Below are 19,894 nucleotides of genomic sequence, written 5' to 3'. Positions count from 1 at the left end.
ACCTAGGAGTAAACCTAACCAAGGATGTAAAAGACCTATATGATGAAAACTATAGAAAACTTATGAAAGAGATCGAAGAAGACACCAAGAAATGGAAAAATATTCCCTGTTGATGGATCAGAAGAATAAACATTGTGAAAATGTCATTACTACCCAAAGCAATCTACACATTCAATGCAATCCCCATCAAAATTGCACCAACATTCTTCTCAAAGCTAGAACAAACTATCCTCAAATTCGTATGGAACCACAAAAGACCCCGAATAGCCAAAGTTATACTGAAGAAGAAAACCAAAACGAGAGGCAACACAATACCAGACTTTAGCCTCTACTACAAAGCTGTCATCATCAAGACAGTATGGTATTGGCACAAAAACAGACACACAGACCAATGGAATAGAATAGAGGACCCAGAACTGGGCCCACAAATGTATGGCCAATTAATTTTTGACAAAGTAGGAAAGAGTATGCGATGGAAAAAAAGACTGCCTCTTTAGCAGGTGGTGCTGGGGAGAACTGGAGAGCAAAATGCAAAAGAATGAAACTAGACCACTTTCTTACACCATACACAAAAATAAACTCAAAATGGCTGAAGTACTTGAATGTGAGACAGGAAACCATCAAAACCCTTGAGGAGAAAGTAGGAAAAAAACCCCTAGACCTCCACCACAGCAATTTCCTACTTGACACATCCTCAAAGGCAAGGGAAATTAAAGCAAAATTGAACTCTTGGGACTTCATCAAGATAAAAAGCTTCTGCAATGCAAAGGAAACAATCAAGAAAACTAATAGGCAACTGACAGAATGGGAAAAGATAGTGACAAATGGCGTATCAGATAAAGGGCTAGTATCTAAAATATACAAGGAACTCACCAAACTTCACAATCACAAAACAAATAACCCAGTGAAGAAATGGGCAGAAGACATGAACAGACACTTCTCCAAAGAGGACACCTAGATGGCCTACAGGCACATGAAACAATGTTCAACATCACTCATCATCAGGGAAACACAAATCAAAACCACACTGAGATACCACTTCACGCCAGTCAGAGTGGCTAAAATGAACAAATCAAGAGACTATAGATGCTGGCGAGGTTGTGGAGACACAGGCACCCTCCTACGCTGCTGGTGGGAATGTAAACTGGTGCAGCAGTTCTGGAAAACAGTGTGGAGGTTCCTCAAAAAACTATCCATAGAACTCTCTTATGACCCAGCAATAGCACTGCTAGGGATTTATCCAAGGGATACAGAAATGCTGATGCATAGGAGTACATGTACCCCAATGTTCATAGCAGCAATGTCAACAATAGCCAAAACTTGGAAAAAGCCTCAATGTCCATCACCTGATGAGTGGATCAGGAAGATGTGGTATATTTACACAATGAAGTACTACATGGCAATAAGAATGACATATGGTCATTTGTAGGAAAGTGGATGGACCTTGAGAGTGTCATGCTAAGCAAAATAAGTCAGGCAGAGAAGGACAGAAACCATATGTTTGCACTCATAGGTCTAAGAGGAAAACAGGAGAAACCTAATGGAGGACCAGGGGGAGGGGAAGAGGGAAAGAGAGTTGGGGAGAGAGAGGGACGCAAAACTTGAGAGACTATTGAATGCTGAAAATGAACTAAGAGTTGAAGGGGAAGGGGGAAAAGAGGTGGTGGTGATGGTGGAGGGCACTTGTGGGGAAGAGCACTGGGTGTTGTATGTAAACCAATTTGACAATAAACTATTTTATAAATAAATAAATAAATAAATAAATAAATAAATAAATCAAATACACTTACACCTCACTAGTAAACTTACCATTCTGAATATCAGTCCTTATCATGCAGGTCCCTGCCATAGCTCTAAGTCAGCCTTAAGTTTCACCCTGGTATTTAAGGTATTCCATCACATGAATTCAGCCTTCCTCTCCAGCATTTGCCCCACATTGATCAATAAACTCTGAGCTCCTTGCAAGTGAAACACTTCAACATTCTCCCATACACTCACTTACTCATCAGTGCTCCTATGTCTCTTCCACCAAGATGGAGCTTCCTCATCAAGCTGTACCTCAAGCCTGTCACACCCCTCAGAAGCTGCCCTCCCCAGCCCTCAGCCACCTGCATCCCCCAAACACCTATGGAACTACATTTACACATTTCGCAGTGCATTGGCATCATACCCTGCACAGAGCCATCTGCATTCATTTTCTCTTCTAATTCTGACACCAGAGAGTTCAGGATATCTTGTTCCCCATAATACTTTAGCATATTTTTTAAATGTTTATTTATTTTTGAGAGAGAGAGACACAGAGCATGACCAGAGAGAGAGACACACAGAATCTGAAGCAAGCTTCAGGCTCTAAACTGTCAGCACAGAGCCTGATTTGGGGCTCAAACTCATGAACCATGAGATCATGAGCTGATCTGAAGTCAGACACTTTGACAGAGCCACCCAGATGCTCCCTTTCTCATACATTTAAAAACCATCACTACTTTCCCTTTTATGGACTATTTGCTCATGTCTTTTGCCTGTTTGGGGGGGGGGGAGGTGTCATTGACTTTTATTCATTTATTTTTTCATTATTCATTATTTATTTTTTCATATTTATTTTTTAAATTATTTTTTAAATTTACATCCAAGTTAGCATATAGTGCAACAAGGATTTCAAGAGCATATTCCTTAATCTCCCTTACCCATTTAGTACATCCCACCTCCCACAACCCCTCAAGTAACCCTCTGTTGTTCTCCATATTTAAGAGTCTCTTATGTTTTTGAACCCCTCCCTGTTTTTATAGTATTCTTGCTTCCCTTCCCTTATGTTTTTCTGTTTTGTATCTTAAAGTCCTCATATGAGTGAAGTCATATGATATTTGTCTTTCTCTGACTAGTTTCACTTAGCATGATATCCTCTAGTTCCCTCCATGTAGTTGCAAATTCTTCTGCCTGTTTTGTATGGGAATACCTGCCTTCTTTATAAATCTGTTAACAGCTTCCTTTAAAAGATACCTGTATGAGCAGCTGTGATCTCCTGAATAGCTGGCTGAGACAAGATCTGCCTGAGCTGGTCCTGGTGGGAAAGCAGCGCACGGCCCGCCTTCAGGATGTACAGTTTTAACTGCTGGCACCTCAGCAGCTCCAGGTCTACTTGTCCTGTGGGAGAAAATGACTCAGTGGGAAGGTTATACCTTGCTTAGGCTCTTCTCACCAGCTGTACGGCCTTTGGGAAAGCTCTCTGCTCCTTGCACCACAGTGCCATGCCTGTAAAGTGGCATGAACAAGGCCCTGTCCTGTAGGAAGGAATTAGCTGGCCATGCCAAATACTTTCAGTAATGAAGAACTGGTCTTTCTGGATAAGCATCCTCTACTTCCCCTGAGTCTTCCCCTTTTCTTGCTGCTCAGGCAGCTACCTTGATGGGTTGGTATGAGAATTAAATGGTTTAACACAATTAGATCCATGTCAGTTATTATTAGTATAATCAAATGTTTTCCATATTGCTAAAATTTCAACCAGATATCTATGTCACAAACAGAATATTTTCACCTTTTCTTGCCAACATTCCTCCAAGGTAATTTTGTCAGACAGTCGCAACATACAATTCTCTAACTCAACAAGATCACGGCACTCCCTGGAGTCTTATCTAAACAAATGACTGCAGTGGTGCCTGACAGTCACTGCAGGAAACTAAGGAGGAAACTGAAGAGGAAACTAAGGAGGAAACTGAAGAGGAAAGCTGCCACAAAATGCAGACATAAGTACAGCTGGATGATAGTTATGACCACAATGTTCCAAAGCAGGGCATGTTGGAGGCCACAGAAGGCAACACAGCAATAGCAACGTGGGATGGAAAGGTGTGGAGGAGCATAGGTGCCTCTCAGGCATCAAGCCTGACTGCCTGGCAGACAGGTTTATTCACTGTGATAAGAAAGAGTGACTAAGGGACAAGGTTAGTGGAATTCTGAGCATGCTGTGGTGTACATGCACAGGGCCCTCCAGCCAGAAATGTGAACTGGATATTCAGTTATCAGTAATCACTATTATAAATGCTGGAGCAGCAATCACAGGAATGGAGGGTTAATGGGGGAGAGAACACAGATTCCCCTTCAAAAGGCTAGTTCATAATAAATGCTGGCACTGGAAAGTGGGGGAGTGGGGGTGGAGGGAAGCTAGGGATTCTTCAGAGGCCACTCCTACCATGGTATCATGCTTGGTATTACACACTCTTATCACCACATTCAAGGTTTTATGCCCACCAAAACTCAACAAACAGTCAATCCATTGAAACCCAAAGATTTTGGCAGTGATAGGAACTTGCTCTGACAAAATGACATTGTCCAAGCAGTACCAGTTAAGACTGTGGTATAAGAAGCATCATGTACTGACCTGTAAAACCCGGTTTAGGTGATTTCTTTACTTTGTGTTTTTCCAGTTTGGTTCCAGCAAGGTTTACCAATTGAGCCCATACAGATAGCATGGGCTCAGTGAAGGGGAGGTTGGTGACACTGAATGCCACAGCAGGGAGCTAAAGCAAGCACACAGAAACTTTCAAAGTCTGTCCAATGAAATGAGCAAATGAAATGTTCTAAAAATTATCATAACCATGAATCTTAATTCTGAAATATCATATATATTCATAAATCTTTTTATATCTGAAAATACTTTTAAGAGATACCATTACAGGCAAAATAGAAACTTATATGTATCATAAACATACCTAATTTTTTCTTTAACAACTTGTCAACAATAATTATCCAGGCTGGTGATTATTATCTTTTTAGGCATTTTCTTTGCATTACAAATTTTCTACAGCATGGGTATTTTCACTTATAAATCAAAAACAGTATTTTATATAGTCAGATTACACTTAGATTACATCAAAATAATATAAATTATTCTCTTTCCCTATACATTCTTAATTCACAGATTAAAGATGACAGCAGCTGCTACATAAGTCATGTCACTAAACACAATTAATAAGCATTTTCTACATGAAAAAAGGTCATTTTTCTTTAAAGGAATCACTTTTAGGTTTCTTTAAAAGTTGAGTTGCTCAATAAAAATCAGATTTCATAAATTTACATTTTAAGATAACTAAAACTAACAAACATAATCACAAGCACCTTCTATGTTGTTAATGCGTTTTTCTGTCTTTGAGGGCTAAAATAAGACATGAACTAGTAATCCATGTAATACCATGAGACCAGGCCCTATTTATCACAGACACAAAGCAAATAAGGGAAGATAGACATATGGCTTTCCTCAGGTTGCACAGGTTCCTAGACAGCATATATGAACTACAAGAAACAAGTTCATTCTAGCACTAATGTTCCAGCATAAAACTCCTCTGCCTTATTCACAAGTAACTGAATACAAGTTCACCTACTGGTTTGAGCTGATTCAATGGGCAAATGCGACACATCCGCATGTCTGAGAACTGTACAGTGATTCTGCCCTTTGGGGTGATGCGAGTCACCGTGCCTTCTCCAAATTCATCATGCATGACTTGTCCCCCCAGGCGCAGACGACCATCAATGCCTCCGATCACAGCCAGGACTGCCATGAGGCCTCCCACCTCTGGATTTTCAGAGTCAGGAAAGTAATCCTCTAACAGGGCCTAGTGCAGACAGACAGCCAGTTTGAAGAAGACAGTCAAGGGAACTGTCTGTTTCTTATATTTACAACTAAGCCAAGTTCATTTTTATACTAGTTATTTCCACTACAATATGTTTTAAAACATCTTGAAACAAAATACATGTCATTTAAAAAGATAATTTAAAAGTTAAATCAACATTCTACAAAGAAAAACTAGCAGATCTGAAAATGCAGTACCCACCCCCTCTGATGGCTTTCCTGTGCAGCTGCGGGTGACAGAGTGAAGCTGAGAGTTGATGTACTTGTTTATGAGTCCATTCCACTGACCCAGGGAGTGAAGTGTGCGGAGCAGCGCCACCACCTCTTCTGCCAGGGTGCTGCTATGGGTGGCAGTCAGAGAGGCCTGTGGGCGTGCCCTCCGCCGCCTCAGAGTAGATTCTGAAAGAGACAAGTGAGAGAGGAGCTACACGGTGCCCTGCTCACTGAAGCAGGACACAAGTAAGGAGAGCTACCCACCTCTGAGGAATGGGATGTCTGAAGAACAGGTAGTGAGCAAGCTGCCCAAGAAACCAAACAGCTTTTCCACAAGGCATTTCATGTCCCTTGCCCTTTCGATCTTGTCCCATGATGGAAGCACTGCTTGCAGTAAATGCACAGCTAAGATCTGATAAAAGGCAATTTAAAATAGTAAACATTAAAGAAAACCATAATCTGTGGTTTTACATTAAGAGGTAACAGATTTTTATTTTCTTTTATTTTTTGTCCCTATAATGCAATTAATCATGTAAAAATTCAGATAATTACCCCCAAGTTGATTAATGATATAGATTATCAGGAGTTTTTAAAAGCTACACTACAGATGCAGATGTTCATTTAATTAAAAAATAATTCTTTTCAGCTTAATTCTTCTAAAGACAAGCACATAAGAGAAGCTGGTAGGATTCATCACTTCAAAGAAAAGCAAGTCAACTACAGTTTAGCAACTTAAAATCAATTTAAAATAATTAAGAATTCCAGCCCCTTGCACTAGAAAATCTACTCTGGATTAGTTCCAGCTCTTTTCTGAACTCATTGAGTATAGGTACCTAATTATGATGATTGGAAGAATTGGTATCTCGATGCCACCTCTTAAGGGGGTCACAGTTTCATAATTCACACTGAACAGGATCAGCCAGCAGAACAATTACCTGTTGCTGCAGTGAGGCAGCAGTGAAAGGTGCATGTCCCTCAACAACCCTCATGAGCAAGGCAATCCACTGTGGAGAACTGAGGGCAGCACACATATGTGGCGTGAGTGCAATGCTCCGCACAAAGCCCAAAGTACACCAGCTCCGGTGCTGTTCCCGGTACACCAGTCTGTTTGGGGAAGCTACCAGAGTGAAACAAATCAGCTTGGCACCAAATTCTGAGAAATAAATACTCAGTACAATCTACACTTTTAATGTACTTACCAGGTTTTGCTCAATAACAAATATATTACAATTTCACTAATTCAAACTGAGAAGAGAGGGAGAAAACCCTGCTGAAGAAACATTTTACAACACTTTAAAAATGCTTAAAGTACATGAGTAACTAAAACCAATTAAGGAGTTTTGTGTACTTATTATTTATAGGCATTAAGAAAATAATTTGTAAGACCCTCCTTGGGTCAAGCTGACCCTAATGAAAAATTACCAACTATTGTTTCACTCTCCAGCCCTTCTGCCTGAACAATCAAGGGTTGGGAAATTGAGCTCTGGGAATCCTAAGATGTAACCCATAAATTATAATTTAAAGGTTAACTTGTTTTCTAAGATACTGTTGCTAGATCCCACCCTTTAACCACAAAGTTCTCACATCTGTGCACCTGCTTTGCCTCTCCTTCAGACCTGTGACTGGTCACTTCAATCTCTCTTGAGACTAAAAACTCTAAAATTAATAGGTTTCTGCCGAATCTCATGGTTGTGTGTCAAAATGTGATTGAGCCCTATGTAATGCTGTAAGCTTATGATTGGTTACGTCAATGATGACTTTTTCTGCTTTGCTATGACCTACATAACCCCTGAGCTTCAGCACGGTGGTGCTCCCTCCTGAGGACGTGCCATCACCTGGGAGGGGACATTTGGCCAAACTAAAATAAACCCATATACCATGTCCATTTGTGTCCGTGGGTTTCACTCTTGGTGACTCGCTTTAGGAGGGAAAGGTCTAACATTTTGGAGGCCCCAGCGAGATCCCGAGAAGAGAAATTCCACTTGGTCGGGCCCTAACATTGGGCTGCAGTTTTGGAGATTGGCTTGAGCTCATTTTTTCTCATCACCTCCAGAGGTAAGATTTGTGCTGGTCACAACCGTTCGTAGGTTGGGTCAGAGGTGGCTGACGAGTTGGAAACCTTGCCAACAGTACCAGCCAAAACGTTGGTCTGGGAGGGTCTTTGGACCATTTGGGCCTTTGGGCCATTCAGGTTTTCAGACCATTTGGGCCTTTGGGCCGTCTGGGTCTTCGGACTGTCTGGGTTGGGCCTGATGACCCCAACCATTTGTTCTATGTTCAATGTTCAGTGGTCTATGATTTGTGTCTATCGTATATGTTCTGTTTTTGTCTGGTTGTCTTGTCTCCCACCTGTGTCCTAGAGTTTTGTTCAATTTTCTTGGTCCAATGGGCAGCTAAGGATCAAGAACCTATATGCCTCTAGAGTGTTTTCTTACTAACTTCAAAGCCATCTATTCACCTAAAAGGGCAGACAAATATGGAATTAAATTTTCTAGGGGAAGGTTATAGACCCTCTGTGAATTGGAGTGGCCAACTGTTGGAACGGGACGGCCACCCAAGGGCATCTCCAACCCCTCAGCCTGCTAGGCTGTATGGCAAGTGGTGACTAAAACTCCAGAGCATCCAGATCAATTTCCTTACATTGATATTTAGACGCAGGCATATGAATAACCACCTGCGTGGCTACATCGTTGTTCTCTTAAAACTAATTGCAGAGTTTTAGTAACAGCAAAGTGCACTTCCAGGGACATCTAGGTCTTGGGATACACCCTTGTCTTTCCTGCCACCCTGAAAATGGCGCCAGTAATCTGTGAGAGTCACCTGTCTGAACCTCTGGAGGTAAGCCAGTTTATCAGCTGAATTCTAAGTGCACATGTGCTTTTGTCTGGGGTATTAAGCGAAAGGCTGAACACAAGTTACTTCCCACGCCAAGGCCACACTGAGACATCAGTCTGCCCTCTAGCAAACCTGTAAACACCTGTTTTGTGACCACTTATGTACCTATTTTTGTCCGGTTGTCATTGTCATTCTATGGGAGGGAATGTAATAACCTCTGGTGTGTATGTGAGTGTGAATGTGCGGCTCGGTCTGGCTTGCCTGCCGAGTTCGATTCTGTGGCTCCACGGGTGGGCACCCTTAAGGTCCGCAAAAGCCTACGGAGTCTGAGTGGGCCCATCTGTGATTCTGTGGTGAATGGCATACAGTCTATGATGGCATCGGAATAGCTTCTGATAGTAAGTCACAAAGCTGAGACCTCTATGGCTAAGCATCACTTAAGTTCCTTCAGGACATGGCCAGATGGGCATCTGACTGGTCTCCTCATTAGAGGGGGCATCCCTACCCCTTTGTCTGTCTTTGCGACACCACCTCATTATGGGATTGAGACTGTACAAAGAAAGATACCTTATTGGTCTGGCTGAGATAAAATTAGACTAAAGAAAACGCTACCTCTCTCTGTTCCTCCACCTACTAGGTGTGAGGGCTTCTCCCTCATTCATTTCCCAGGTTAATGGCTATAATTGGAGCCAACTGTAGTTAGTCTACCTCAGGATGGAGACCTTAAGAAAATATTTCCTACAGAGCTGCTAAAACTGATTTTGTTTCAGAGAGATTTTCCTGTCTTCTCCGGTCTGACCTGAACTGCCTAATTCTACTGTTTAAAATAAAACAAAAGGAACCTAAAGTCTGCTCCTCTGTCTGAGCTTTTAAAAAAAAAAAAAAGAATTTTAAACAAGAAATTCTCCTTCCCTGTCTCCTGCAGGCGCCTCTCCTCTTGCCCTCCCTTGCCCCATTCTTTTCTGCACCACCTGGATGGGGAAGGGCCAACCTACATAACTGACTCCTAAAAAAGATTCGGGCAACATCAGTTCCTCCCCCTGCCCTAGGTAATATAGCGAAAACCACAGAGGTCAGATTTCCCCTGCCAACTTCCCAGGTCAAAAATTAACTATGGAAAACAAAGTGTCTTATGTGGGCTCAAATAAAACTTAATTCAGTGTTTAAATTAATTTAAGTCTGTTGGCCTGGGAGAATGACTTACAGTGGTTAATTTGGTCTGTCTCATAGTTTTCATGGGTAATTGTTAAGATAATGTTAAAGGTTCTTGGTAATCAAAACCTAAAGTTTTGCTTACATGATAAATTAAGATTAAATTCATTGGTATCCAATGAGATAAAAGGCTAAAGTACTAATTACTAGATGTAGGTCTCGACTTTCGGCTTTTTGTAAAAAAAACCTAGGGATATTTAAAACTGTTAAAAACCTGCTTTATATTTAATTGGTTCATAAATTTACCATCTAAAAAAGTTCTGGTGTAAACACTTTTCAGTTAGTTACTAAGTCCTCAATTGGAGACTAAGGTTTCCTAAGAGTTAAAATTCTGCTAAGTATATTTAAGACTAAAAATAAAAAGCAAGGCAACCCTATATGCCAAAAAATTGGAAATATATAAAAAAAATAAAAATACATTTTTGTTAAGGATAAAAAAAGTAATTTTATTCTAAATAAGACTGGTTGTTCAGAGAAAAGTAACTTTGGGGCTAAATTTAAAAACAAAAAAAGTTATAAAAGGTTCATAAAAAATCATTAAAAAATTTTTATGTGTGCTCAGGATAGACTGAGGTACAGATAAATACAATTTTAAAGGTACAATAGTATAGGATTAAATTCTACTTTTCTCTGCTCAAATGACAAAGTTTTCTTGGATTGTTGATCTGCTCTTGACTAGATAATATAAACACAGTTTTTTTGTCTGTAAAAAAAACAAAGCTTTATGTTTCATCTTTATCAGGTCTTTGATTGCTTAGTTGAAACTTCTCGATGTTAAAAGAGCTAGGTTTTGCTAACAACTATATAATGCTATACATCCGCCTTTGGGATCTTTTATTGCCACTTTGGTTTAGTAAATAAAATTTTGAAATTTGTGATAACCAGTAATTCTATTTAGGATATGTTTTATAACTTCCTAAGGTTTTACAAACTTCTCAGTATTCAAATGGTTTAAAAAAAAAAGCCTTCACCAATTAGGCCCTTTTATTTAGGATGCCAGGTTACTTGGAAAAGCACTGTTGTACAATGGTAAACCTTAGGTTGTATTACATGGGTAATGCTACAACTGCTCAAATATATATATGCAGTTCCTAAAGTTTTAATATTTTTGTATAAAGTCATTACTTAATACTCTGATTACTAGAAGTGTTAAGTGTCACTAAATTTCTTCATCAATTGCATCAGAATGAACTCTCAGATCTTTAGCAATGTCCATTTCTAAGATTTGTCACAAGACGTGTTTCTTCTTCAAGAAGTTTTATAAAAAGGACTTTCAAGACAAATACAGGTATTTGACATCTTTAAGATTAATGCTAGAATGGGCAGAAATTTCCAGAGCAAAAAGTGCAGACTAAACAAAAAATAAAAACATGGGACTAAATAAACTGAAAAAAATTATAATTTTGGGACTCTTGTTAAAAACAATGTTATTTCTTTAATGCTTGCTTATCCAGATTAAGAAACTTTCTCTTAAGATATCTATAATATACAAAAATGTCATAAAGTATTCATTTGTAAACTAAAGCATTTATCTTTCCCCCTACTTAAACCGCCTAAAATTAAAAAAAAAACAAAAAACAAAAATTCTCCCAGTGAGTGATCCTTCTTTCATGGCAATTACAATTGTTTGCATAAGTTCAATAAGAATCTGTTCATTCTGTAGCAGGACACTATTGGAAATACCGGTTATTTTACCAAGGCTTTGACTGGAATGTCATATTTAAGAGTCATGCATAGACTCTCATATGACCAGACAGCTTTAGGGAACTAAGGTTGACTATATAAAACATGGAGCCATAAAGCCTCTTGGAAATGTTAGCCAGATACCTTACTTACAGAGTTCCCAGCAGCCTCCCCAGGTGAGTAAAGAAGGTCACTTCCTGGCAGGTGCAGGAACCTCAGCATATCTTGGGAACCTCTGGAAGAGGAATCTGCCCAAATCAACAGGCATTGCAGACCTGTCTGACAAAAAGTGCTTGGCTTGGCTTCTGGCCTGGAGAGGCTAATAGAAGTTCAACCTGGAGATTCATTATAAAAGGTCCCAGCAAAGCAAGCTTTATAAAATCCTCATAAACAATCCTTATTCTTGCTGAGCTTATGTAAATAATTAGGCCAAGGTTGTTAAGACTGGACTTGTTCCACAACTACATTGGTCTTGACTTGGCTATCTCTAAAAATGGAGGTTTTCTTAGAAAAACTGTTTCAACAACACATCACTATAAACGTTAAATCCTAGTTCTAATTGTTTTTAAATGTTTGTTGTTTGCCTAAATTAGACAACTTGAAGTAACCTTCAAGAAAATTGTTACAGTATTTCATGTATACACAATCTTTGGTGCTTGTTACTCTGTGAGAATGATATTTAAAGGATGGGGTCACCTTTTCAAAAACGTAAAGGTGGACTTCACAGATATACAACTAAACAAAGAATTCAGCCATTATTAAAGTTTCAGATATCATTCTGGAATTAAGTAGGTCACCTAAAAAAAAACCCCTCAACCTGATGAGATGATCCAGATCCAGTAGACCAGCTTAAACTGACCCTCAAAAACACTCTGGTTCCTGAGATCTCCAGCCCTGCTCCAGCCACACCCTGGATGCTGGCTGGTCAGCGCACAGCAGAAGGCTGAGAAACCACCGGTCCAGAATAAGATAAACTGTCCTTACTCTTTGCCATCAGACTGGCAAAAGTTGCCCCAGAAAGCTGGAAGACAGGAAAAGGTTCCTGTCTATACTCACCTTCCTCTTATAGATAGGAAGTTCTGTTGGTATTAATTACCTCTAATCTAGGTCCCATTTGTAAAAACAGAGCACTTTTAATAGAAGACTCTGTTAAACTAGCCATTCTCTAGTATTATGATTATAGATTACAAGTAGTGCAGAAGAGCAGGCATTATGTCTCTTTAAATCCTGTTTTTCTGGAAACTTTCTCTTAGAGCTATAAACAGCCTAATGACCTTTCCCATATGATAGCATAACTGTCTGTAACTAAGTTACTTATGACAACCATTACTACTAGAATTATAACTTCTGCAGAACCCATCTCCTAAGTTTAATTTTTCAGGACAGGGACTATGTAAACAGATGCCTGAAAAAAAATATATATATATATAAACTTCACTAAAATAAAAAAAAGGACAATACGGTTATCATTATCTCTTTGTAATTATAAATACTTTCTCTAGGTGGATAAAAGCTTTCCCCACTAAAACAGAGTCAGCTCAGATAATGGCTAAAGTCTTTATTCAAAGATTTGAATAACTAACAAACAGGAGTGGGGAGTGTAAGACCCTCCTGGGGTCAAGCTGACCCTAATGAAAAATTACCAACTATTGTTTCACTCTCCAGCCCTTCTGCCTGAACAATCAAGGGTTGGGAAATTGAGCTCTGGGAATCCTAAGATGTAACCCATAAATTATAATTTAAAGGTTAACTTGTTTTCTAAGATACTGTTGCTAGATCCCACCCTTTAACCACAAAGTTCTCGCGTTTGTGCACCTGCTTCACCTCCCCTTCAGACCTGTGACTGGTCACTTCAATCTCTCTTGAGACTAAAAACTCTAAAATTAATAGGTTTCTGCCAAATCTCATGGTTGTGTGTCAAAATGTGATTGAGCCCTATGTAATGCTGTAAGCTTATGATTGGTTACGTCAATGATGACTTTTTCTGCTTTGCTATGACCTACATAACCCCTGAGCTTCAGCACGGTGGTGCTCCCTCCTGAGGATGTGCCACCACCCGGGAGGGGACATTTGGCCAAACTAAAATGAACCCATATACCATGTCCATTTGTGTCCGTGGGTTTCACTCTTGGTGACTCGCTTTAGGAGGGAAAGGTCTAACAGATTCACTATTCAAACAGCAGTTATTAGAATATATCTCATATATTTTTTAAAACCTCATGTGTAATCCCTATCTCCCAGGATCAGGGCACCTGGGTGGCTCAGTGGATTAAGTGTCTGACTCTTGATTTCAGCTCAGGTGATTATCTCATAGTTCATGAGTTTGAGCCACATGAAGGGCTCTCTGCTGATAGCATGGAGCCTGCTTGGGATTCTCTCTTCCCCTACCCAACTCACTCATGCACATGTGCACACACATGTGCTCTATCTCAAAATAAGTACACTTTAAAAAGAATAACAATAAATATCTCCCATGATCTTGTTTATACTTATTCTGCACCATAAATTTCCAATTCAAGTTTAGGAAGTCTGCAGTAATAATAGAACAAGACTAGGAGGCTTTCATGAGGCTTATCCAATTTGACTGATGCAACTGACCCAGTCTCCACCTCCTGGCTTCCAGGTCTCCACTCATGGGTACCCAGGGGCTTCCACTCTTCCCTGGCAGAGGCCTGCCTGCCAGCGCCCAGCTCTCCTGCTTTCTAGGCTTCCAGATGTATCGCCATCAGTCACATGTTCATGCCTGCACTCAGTTACACTCACTCACACACACAATCAACTTTCACACAGTCACACCCTACCACAATCCCATACTCGTTCTCATAGTCATTGATATACTCACACACAATCACTCATAATTACCACACACACATTCCCTTCCTCATTTCACACTCAACATCATACTCAGTCTCACTGACACACTCACACACATACTCAAAAACAGTCTCACATGTACACACATACTCATGCCTCCTACTTCATCAACTCCTTCTCTCCACACTTACACATATTCATATTTTCATACAAACATTTCAGTGGATTGAACTGTAGCCCCCAAAATTCATGTTCACCCAAACCTCAGAATGTGGCCTTATTTGAAAACAAACTCTTTCCAGACGTACTTAATGTAAGGATTGATATAATACTGTATTGGATCACAGTGGACCATAAATCCAATGAAAGTCCTTATAAGAGGCAGAAAGGGACATAAAGAGACACAGGGCAGTCATGTGTGTGAAAATGAGGCAGAGACTGGAATGCTGTGGTCTCAAGCTATGATAGCCTTGAGGTACCAGAAGCTGCAAAAGACTAGAAAGGAACCTCTTCTGACATCTTTGCAGGGAACACAGCCCTGTTGATACCTTGATGTTGCACTTCTGGTCTCCAAAACTCCTTGATGTTGGAAAATCTGGTCTCCATAACTCTATTATGGGTTGAACTATGTCCTACCTCCTCCCAAAATCAGTATGTTGAAATCCTAACCCCTAATACCTTAGAATGTGACCTTATTTAGAACTAAGGCCGGGGGAGATATAATTTGTTTAGAGAAGTTATACTAGACTAGGTTGGCTCCCTAATCCAACTATGACTGGTGTTCTTTTAAAAAAGTGAAATTTGGAGACAGACACACAAGTCAGTAATCTACAAACAAAGGAATGCCAAAGATTGCCAGCAAACTATAAGAAGTTAGGGGAGAGGCCAAAAACAGATCCTTCCCTCACAGCTGTCAGAAGGAACCATCTCTGCTGACACCTTGAACTTCCAGCCTCTAGAATAGGGAGAAAAAAATTTCTAGTATTTAGGCCACCCAAGTATAAGGTACTTTTTGATGTGGCAGCCCAAACAAACTAACAAAGTTTGCAGTAAGTTGTTACAGTAGCTGTAGGACACTAAAACACATGCACCCACATGCTCACACTCACTGACACACACACAAAACTCATAGTCCCGGTACTCTGTAGGCCACAACTATTCATTGCATACATGTCTTTTCCGTTGTTCCACTTTCCACTAACATTCGCAGCAATCCACATAGGGTCTTGGTGGCTTCACTCTGCATGATTTCAGCATGGACTCCAGCAGAGAGACAAAGAGTTTGCAGTAAATTAACAGTACTGGTAAGCATCATTGCAGTGGGATGAATGTTCCTTTCGATTTGTTCAGCTTCTGGAAAAAAGTATCAAAATAAGAAGCTATATTCCCAAATAGAGTTGGAAAATATCACTGCATGTAATTTAAGGGCTTTCATAACAGTCTATTAAGAAATGTAATATCACAATTTTTCTGTGGAAGTAGCTCTGTACAAGAAAATAATTCAGAATGCACTAAAGACTGTATTGATCTCTGTCCCCACCATCCTCAAAGAAAATAAGCCTTCCAAATTACAGTTTAATTTTTTAAAGCAATCTCTGAGCATACCTTAAAAGAACAAACAATTGTAAGGATTTACTCTTTTAGAAAGACAAGTTATTTAATGTCAAAAACTTGCTAATAGAACCTCACTTTTTTCACTGGCAAAATATGGATATGAATCCTATTTGGGGGTAGGCTGGATGGCGGAGAAGTAGGAAACACTGTTACCTCCGCATGCCCACAACCATCAAACTGAGAAAAATTAAAAACCACAATAATCTAATCTCCAAGAACGGAAGTGCGCACACAGACCCCTTATTTATAAAAGCCTCATGGATGCCTGAGTGAGTGCGAACTGGGACTGGAGACTCTGAGGGAGGGAACACCAGCTCAAAGTAGAGCCCGGAAAGAGACTGACCAGAAACTTGGCACCGGGCCCGCAGAGAACCCCATGTCCAGAGACCACATAGCAACATGCAAGGCCAAGCGCGGGGCGGGCCCTGCAAGGTGGCACAGAACCGTGGAGGCGCGTGCACCAAACAGCCCTACAGAGCACTATGTTAAGACAGCCGCACAGGGCGGCGCATAGCTGAGGGGAAGAGGAGAGGTCAAATGCTCAAGCGTGATCTCTGGAGAGGGGAGACCTCAGCCCGAGGCAGAGAGACAAACATTTCATGTGTATCCACTGGGCCGGGTAGAGAAATCCATCCCCCTCAGCAGGCTTGTTCTCCGGTGGGATAAGCAGCCCACCAACTGCAGGTGGAGCCAGGGAAGGACTGGCTCCACAATTCCCATGCACAATCCTGGCCAGAAAGCTGCCCTACTGCCAGAGATCATTTTAATGGTGGCAGAAGCATTAAAGTGTGCAGACTAGGATTTTAAAAACTGGCAAATCTTAGAACTCTGAAACAATTTAACCCACACATGGCACGGGGAGGTTGGACTCAAGAGAGTAGTTAGCTACACATGGTCTGAGGGGAGCATGCAGCGCCGCCATTCTTCTCCCTGCATCCACTAAGGCGAGGCCTCAGAGACCAGCCCCTGAGACCCCACCTACATACACAGAACCACACCCGTGCACACTGGAGAGATGGATTCTACTTTTCTTACTATTTTTATTTTTTTCAATTTTTCTTTCTTATAATTTTTATTTTTTAACTTTTATAATTTTTCCCTTATTTTCTCTTTTCGATTCTCCTATTTCCTCCTTTTCTCCCTTTCCCCCCTGGGGTCTGGGACAGACCAACATTTATGCACTGCTGTGATTAGATCCATTCTTACCATCCAGATATTTTTTTCCCCTTATCTCATTCTTATCTCTCCCCTCCACGGGTTTTATGCTCTCAGACTGTCCTCTATCTTTGGCTGTCTCTGTCTCCTGGCTTTTTTTTTCTCCTTTCCTTCCTCTCTTTTCATTCCTGCTCCTTTATTTCCTTTCCCTAATATTAGCTTTGCTTGGTTACTTGATCTGTCAGTGTATTTGCGTGCTTGTGTTCCCTGTTTGTCTGTCTGTTTTCCTTTTCAGGGCAACCTCAAGAAATAGGACAAAGCACGCATAGTGGAAAGTCCCAAATATCACTGACTAAGGAAATATATTAATTAGAGGCATAACAAGAGAAACCAAGAGACTCCATTAAATGGACATCTCCTGAAACGACAGGCCATGGATAGTCAAAGAGCCTCCTTAAATGGAGCAATACTAACAGGAACAGACTGCAAAACAATCTTTTAAAACTGACAAGAGACAGAAAGCTAGCCAAAATGACAAAACGAAAGAACTCTCCTCTAAAGAAATTCCAGAAAGATATTACAGCCGCAGAACTACTTGAAACAGACTAAAACAACATAACTGAACAAGAATTTACATCAACTGTCATAAAATTAATCGCTGGGCTTGAAAAAGCCATTAGAGAAGCTCCTGATACACAGACTAGGAACCATCAAAAGGCCATAAATGATGAAAATAATAAAATGGAGGCTACCAATGCATGGACTGAAGAAGCAGAGAGGAGAATAGGGGAATCAGAAGACACACTTAGAGCAAAAGAGCCGACAAAAAGAGAAATTGATACAGTAACAGGAAAGGAGAATTCGAGACCTGAGTGATACAATCAAACAGAACAATATCCATACCATAGGAGTGCCTGAAGAGGAAGAAAAAGAAAAAGGTCCTGAAGGAGTGCTGGATCAAATTATAGGAGAAAATTTCTCCAATCTGGGGAAAGAGAAAGACACTGAAATTTAAGAGGCATATAGAACTCCCCGAAGACGTAACCTGAACAAACCTTCAGCATGGCATATCATAGTGAAACTGGCAAAATATAAAGATAAAGAGAGAATTCTGAAAGCAGCTAGGAATATGGGTATGTTAAGGTATATTTTGTATGTTAGGGCCCTAACATACAAAAGGAAACCTATCAGAGTGGTTACAGACCTATCTAATGAAACATGGCAGGCCAAAAAGGAATGGCAGGAAATCTTCAATGTGATGAACAGAAAAAATATGCAGCCAAGAATCCTTTATCCAGCAAGCTTGTCATTCAAAATAGGAGAGATAAAGGTGTTCCCAAATAAACAAAAATTGAGAGAATTCATGACCACCAAACCAGCCCTACAAGAAATCCTAAGAGGGACTCAATGAGGGAAATGTTGCAAGGAATGTAAGACACCAGAGACATCCATCAATACAAACATGAACTCTACAGAGAACACAATGAATCTAAGCACACAATTTTCAAAAATAACACTAAATATAAATGGACTGAATGCTCCAATCAAACGACATAGGGTAGTAGAACGGATCAAAAACCAAAATCCATCTATTTGCGACAGCAAATACACAAGAGACACATTTTAGACCTGAAGAAACCTTCAGACTGAAAGTAAGGGGATGGAGAAATATCTACCATCTGACTGGATGCCAAAAGAAAGCTGGAATAGCCATACGGTATATCAGATAAACTGGACATTAAAGTAAAGGCAGTAAACAGAAGATGAAGAAGGACATTAAATAATAATTACAGGGTCTCTATATCAGGAAGAGCTAACAATTATAAACACCTATGCACTGAATTCGGGAGCACCCAAATACATAAAACAAATAATCACAAACAGAATCCTACCAATAAGAATGCACTAATTGCAGGGGACTTTAATACTACACTTACAACAATGGATAGGTCAACCAGACAGAAAATCACTAAAGAAACAATAGACCTGAATGGTACACTGGAGCAGATGGATAGATAGATATATTTAGAACTCTGAATCCTGAAGCTAGGGAAATCACTTTCTTCTCTAGTGCACATGGAACATTCTCCAAGATTGATCACATACTGGGTCATAAAGCAACCATCCATAAATATAATTGCATTAATATTATACCATGCACACTTTCAGATCACAATGCTATGAAACTTGAAATTAACCACAGGAAAAAGTCTGGAAAAACTCCAAAAACACCGAGGTTAAAAACTACCCTACTGAAGAATGATTGGGCAAATCAGGCAATTAGAGAGGCAATTTAAAAATATATGGAAACAAATGAAAATGAAAACACAACAATCCAAGCTCTCTGGGATGCAGCAAAGTTTATTGCTAAGAGTAAATCCAGGCCTATTTCAACAAACTAGACAAAGTACAAACTCAAAATCTAACAGGGCACCTAAGGAAACTTCAAAGAGAGCAGCAAGAGCCCTTCAAACCCAGCAGAAGAGAGAAATAATAAAGATCAGGGCAGAAAAAAAACAATATAGAATCCAAAAAAAAACAGTTGAACGAATCAATGAAACCAAGAGTTGGTTTTTTGAAAAAATAAACCAAATTCATAAGTCTCTAGCCAGGCTCCTCAGAAAGAAAAGAGAGAACACACAAATAGACAAAATCATGAATAAAAATGGATTTTACAACCAATCCCTCAGAAATACAAGCAATCATCAGATATTACTATGAAAAATTATATGCCAACAAACTGGACAA

General features: G+C 40.0%; 1 protein-coding gene across 3 annotated transcripts in view; it reads right to left on the bottom strand.

Moving 5' to 3' along the window:
- Positions 1-19,894, bottom strand: part of HERC2 (HECT and RLD domain containing E3 ubiquitin protein ligase 2) — a 295,601-nt gene that overhangs the window by 109,178 nt on the left and 166,529 nt on the right. For 2 of the 3 annotated variants that reach the window (XM_029953017.1, XM_029953019.1), the window contains exons 38-44: positions 15,548-15,730; positions 6,769-6,950; positions 6,098-6,245; positions 5,823-6,019; positions 5,373-5,603; positions 4,373-4,511; positions 2,998-3,141 (exon numbers count right to left, since the gene is read on the bottom strand). In XM_029953017.1, coding sequence (XP_029808877.1) covers positions 2,998-3,141; positions 4,373-4,511; positions 5,373-5,603; positions 5,823-6,019; positions 6,098-6,245; positions 6,769-6,950; positions 15,548-15,730 — 1,224 coding nt within the window. The remainder of the gene's footprint in view (positions 1-2,997; positions 3,142-4,372; positions 4,512-5,372; positions 5,604-5,822; positions 6,020-6,097; positions 6,246-6,768; positions 6,951-15,547; positions 15,731-19,894) is intronic. The other variant, XM_029953018.1, reaches the window with a different exon arrangement.

This window comes from Suricata suricatta, chromosome 9 (assembly GCF_006229205.1).
Source record: "Suricata suricatta isolate VVHF042 chromosome 9, meerkat_22Aug2017_6uvM2_HiC, whole genome shotgun sequence".
NCBI lineage: Eukaryota > Metazoa > Chordata > Mammalia > Carnivora > Herpestidae > Suricata > Suricata suricatta.
Note: the sequence above shows the minus strand (reverse complement) of the source record. Positions and strands in the feature narration are given on the sequence as shown.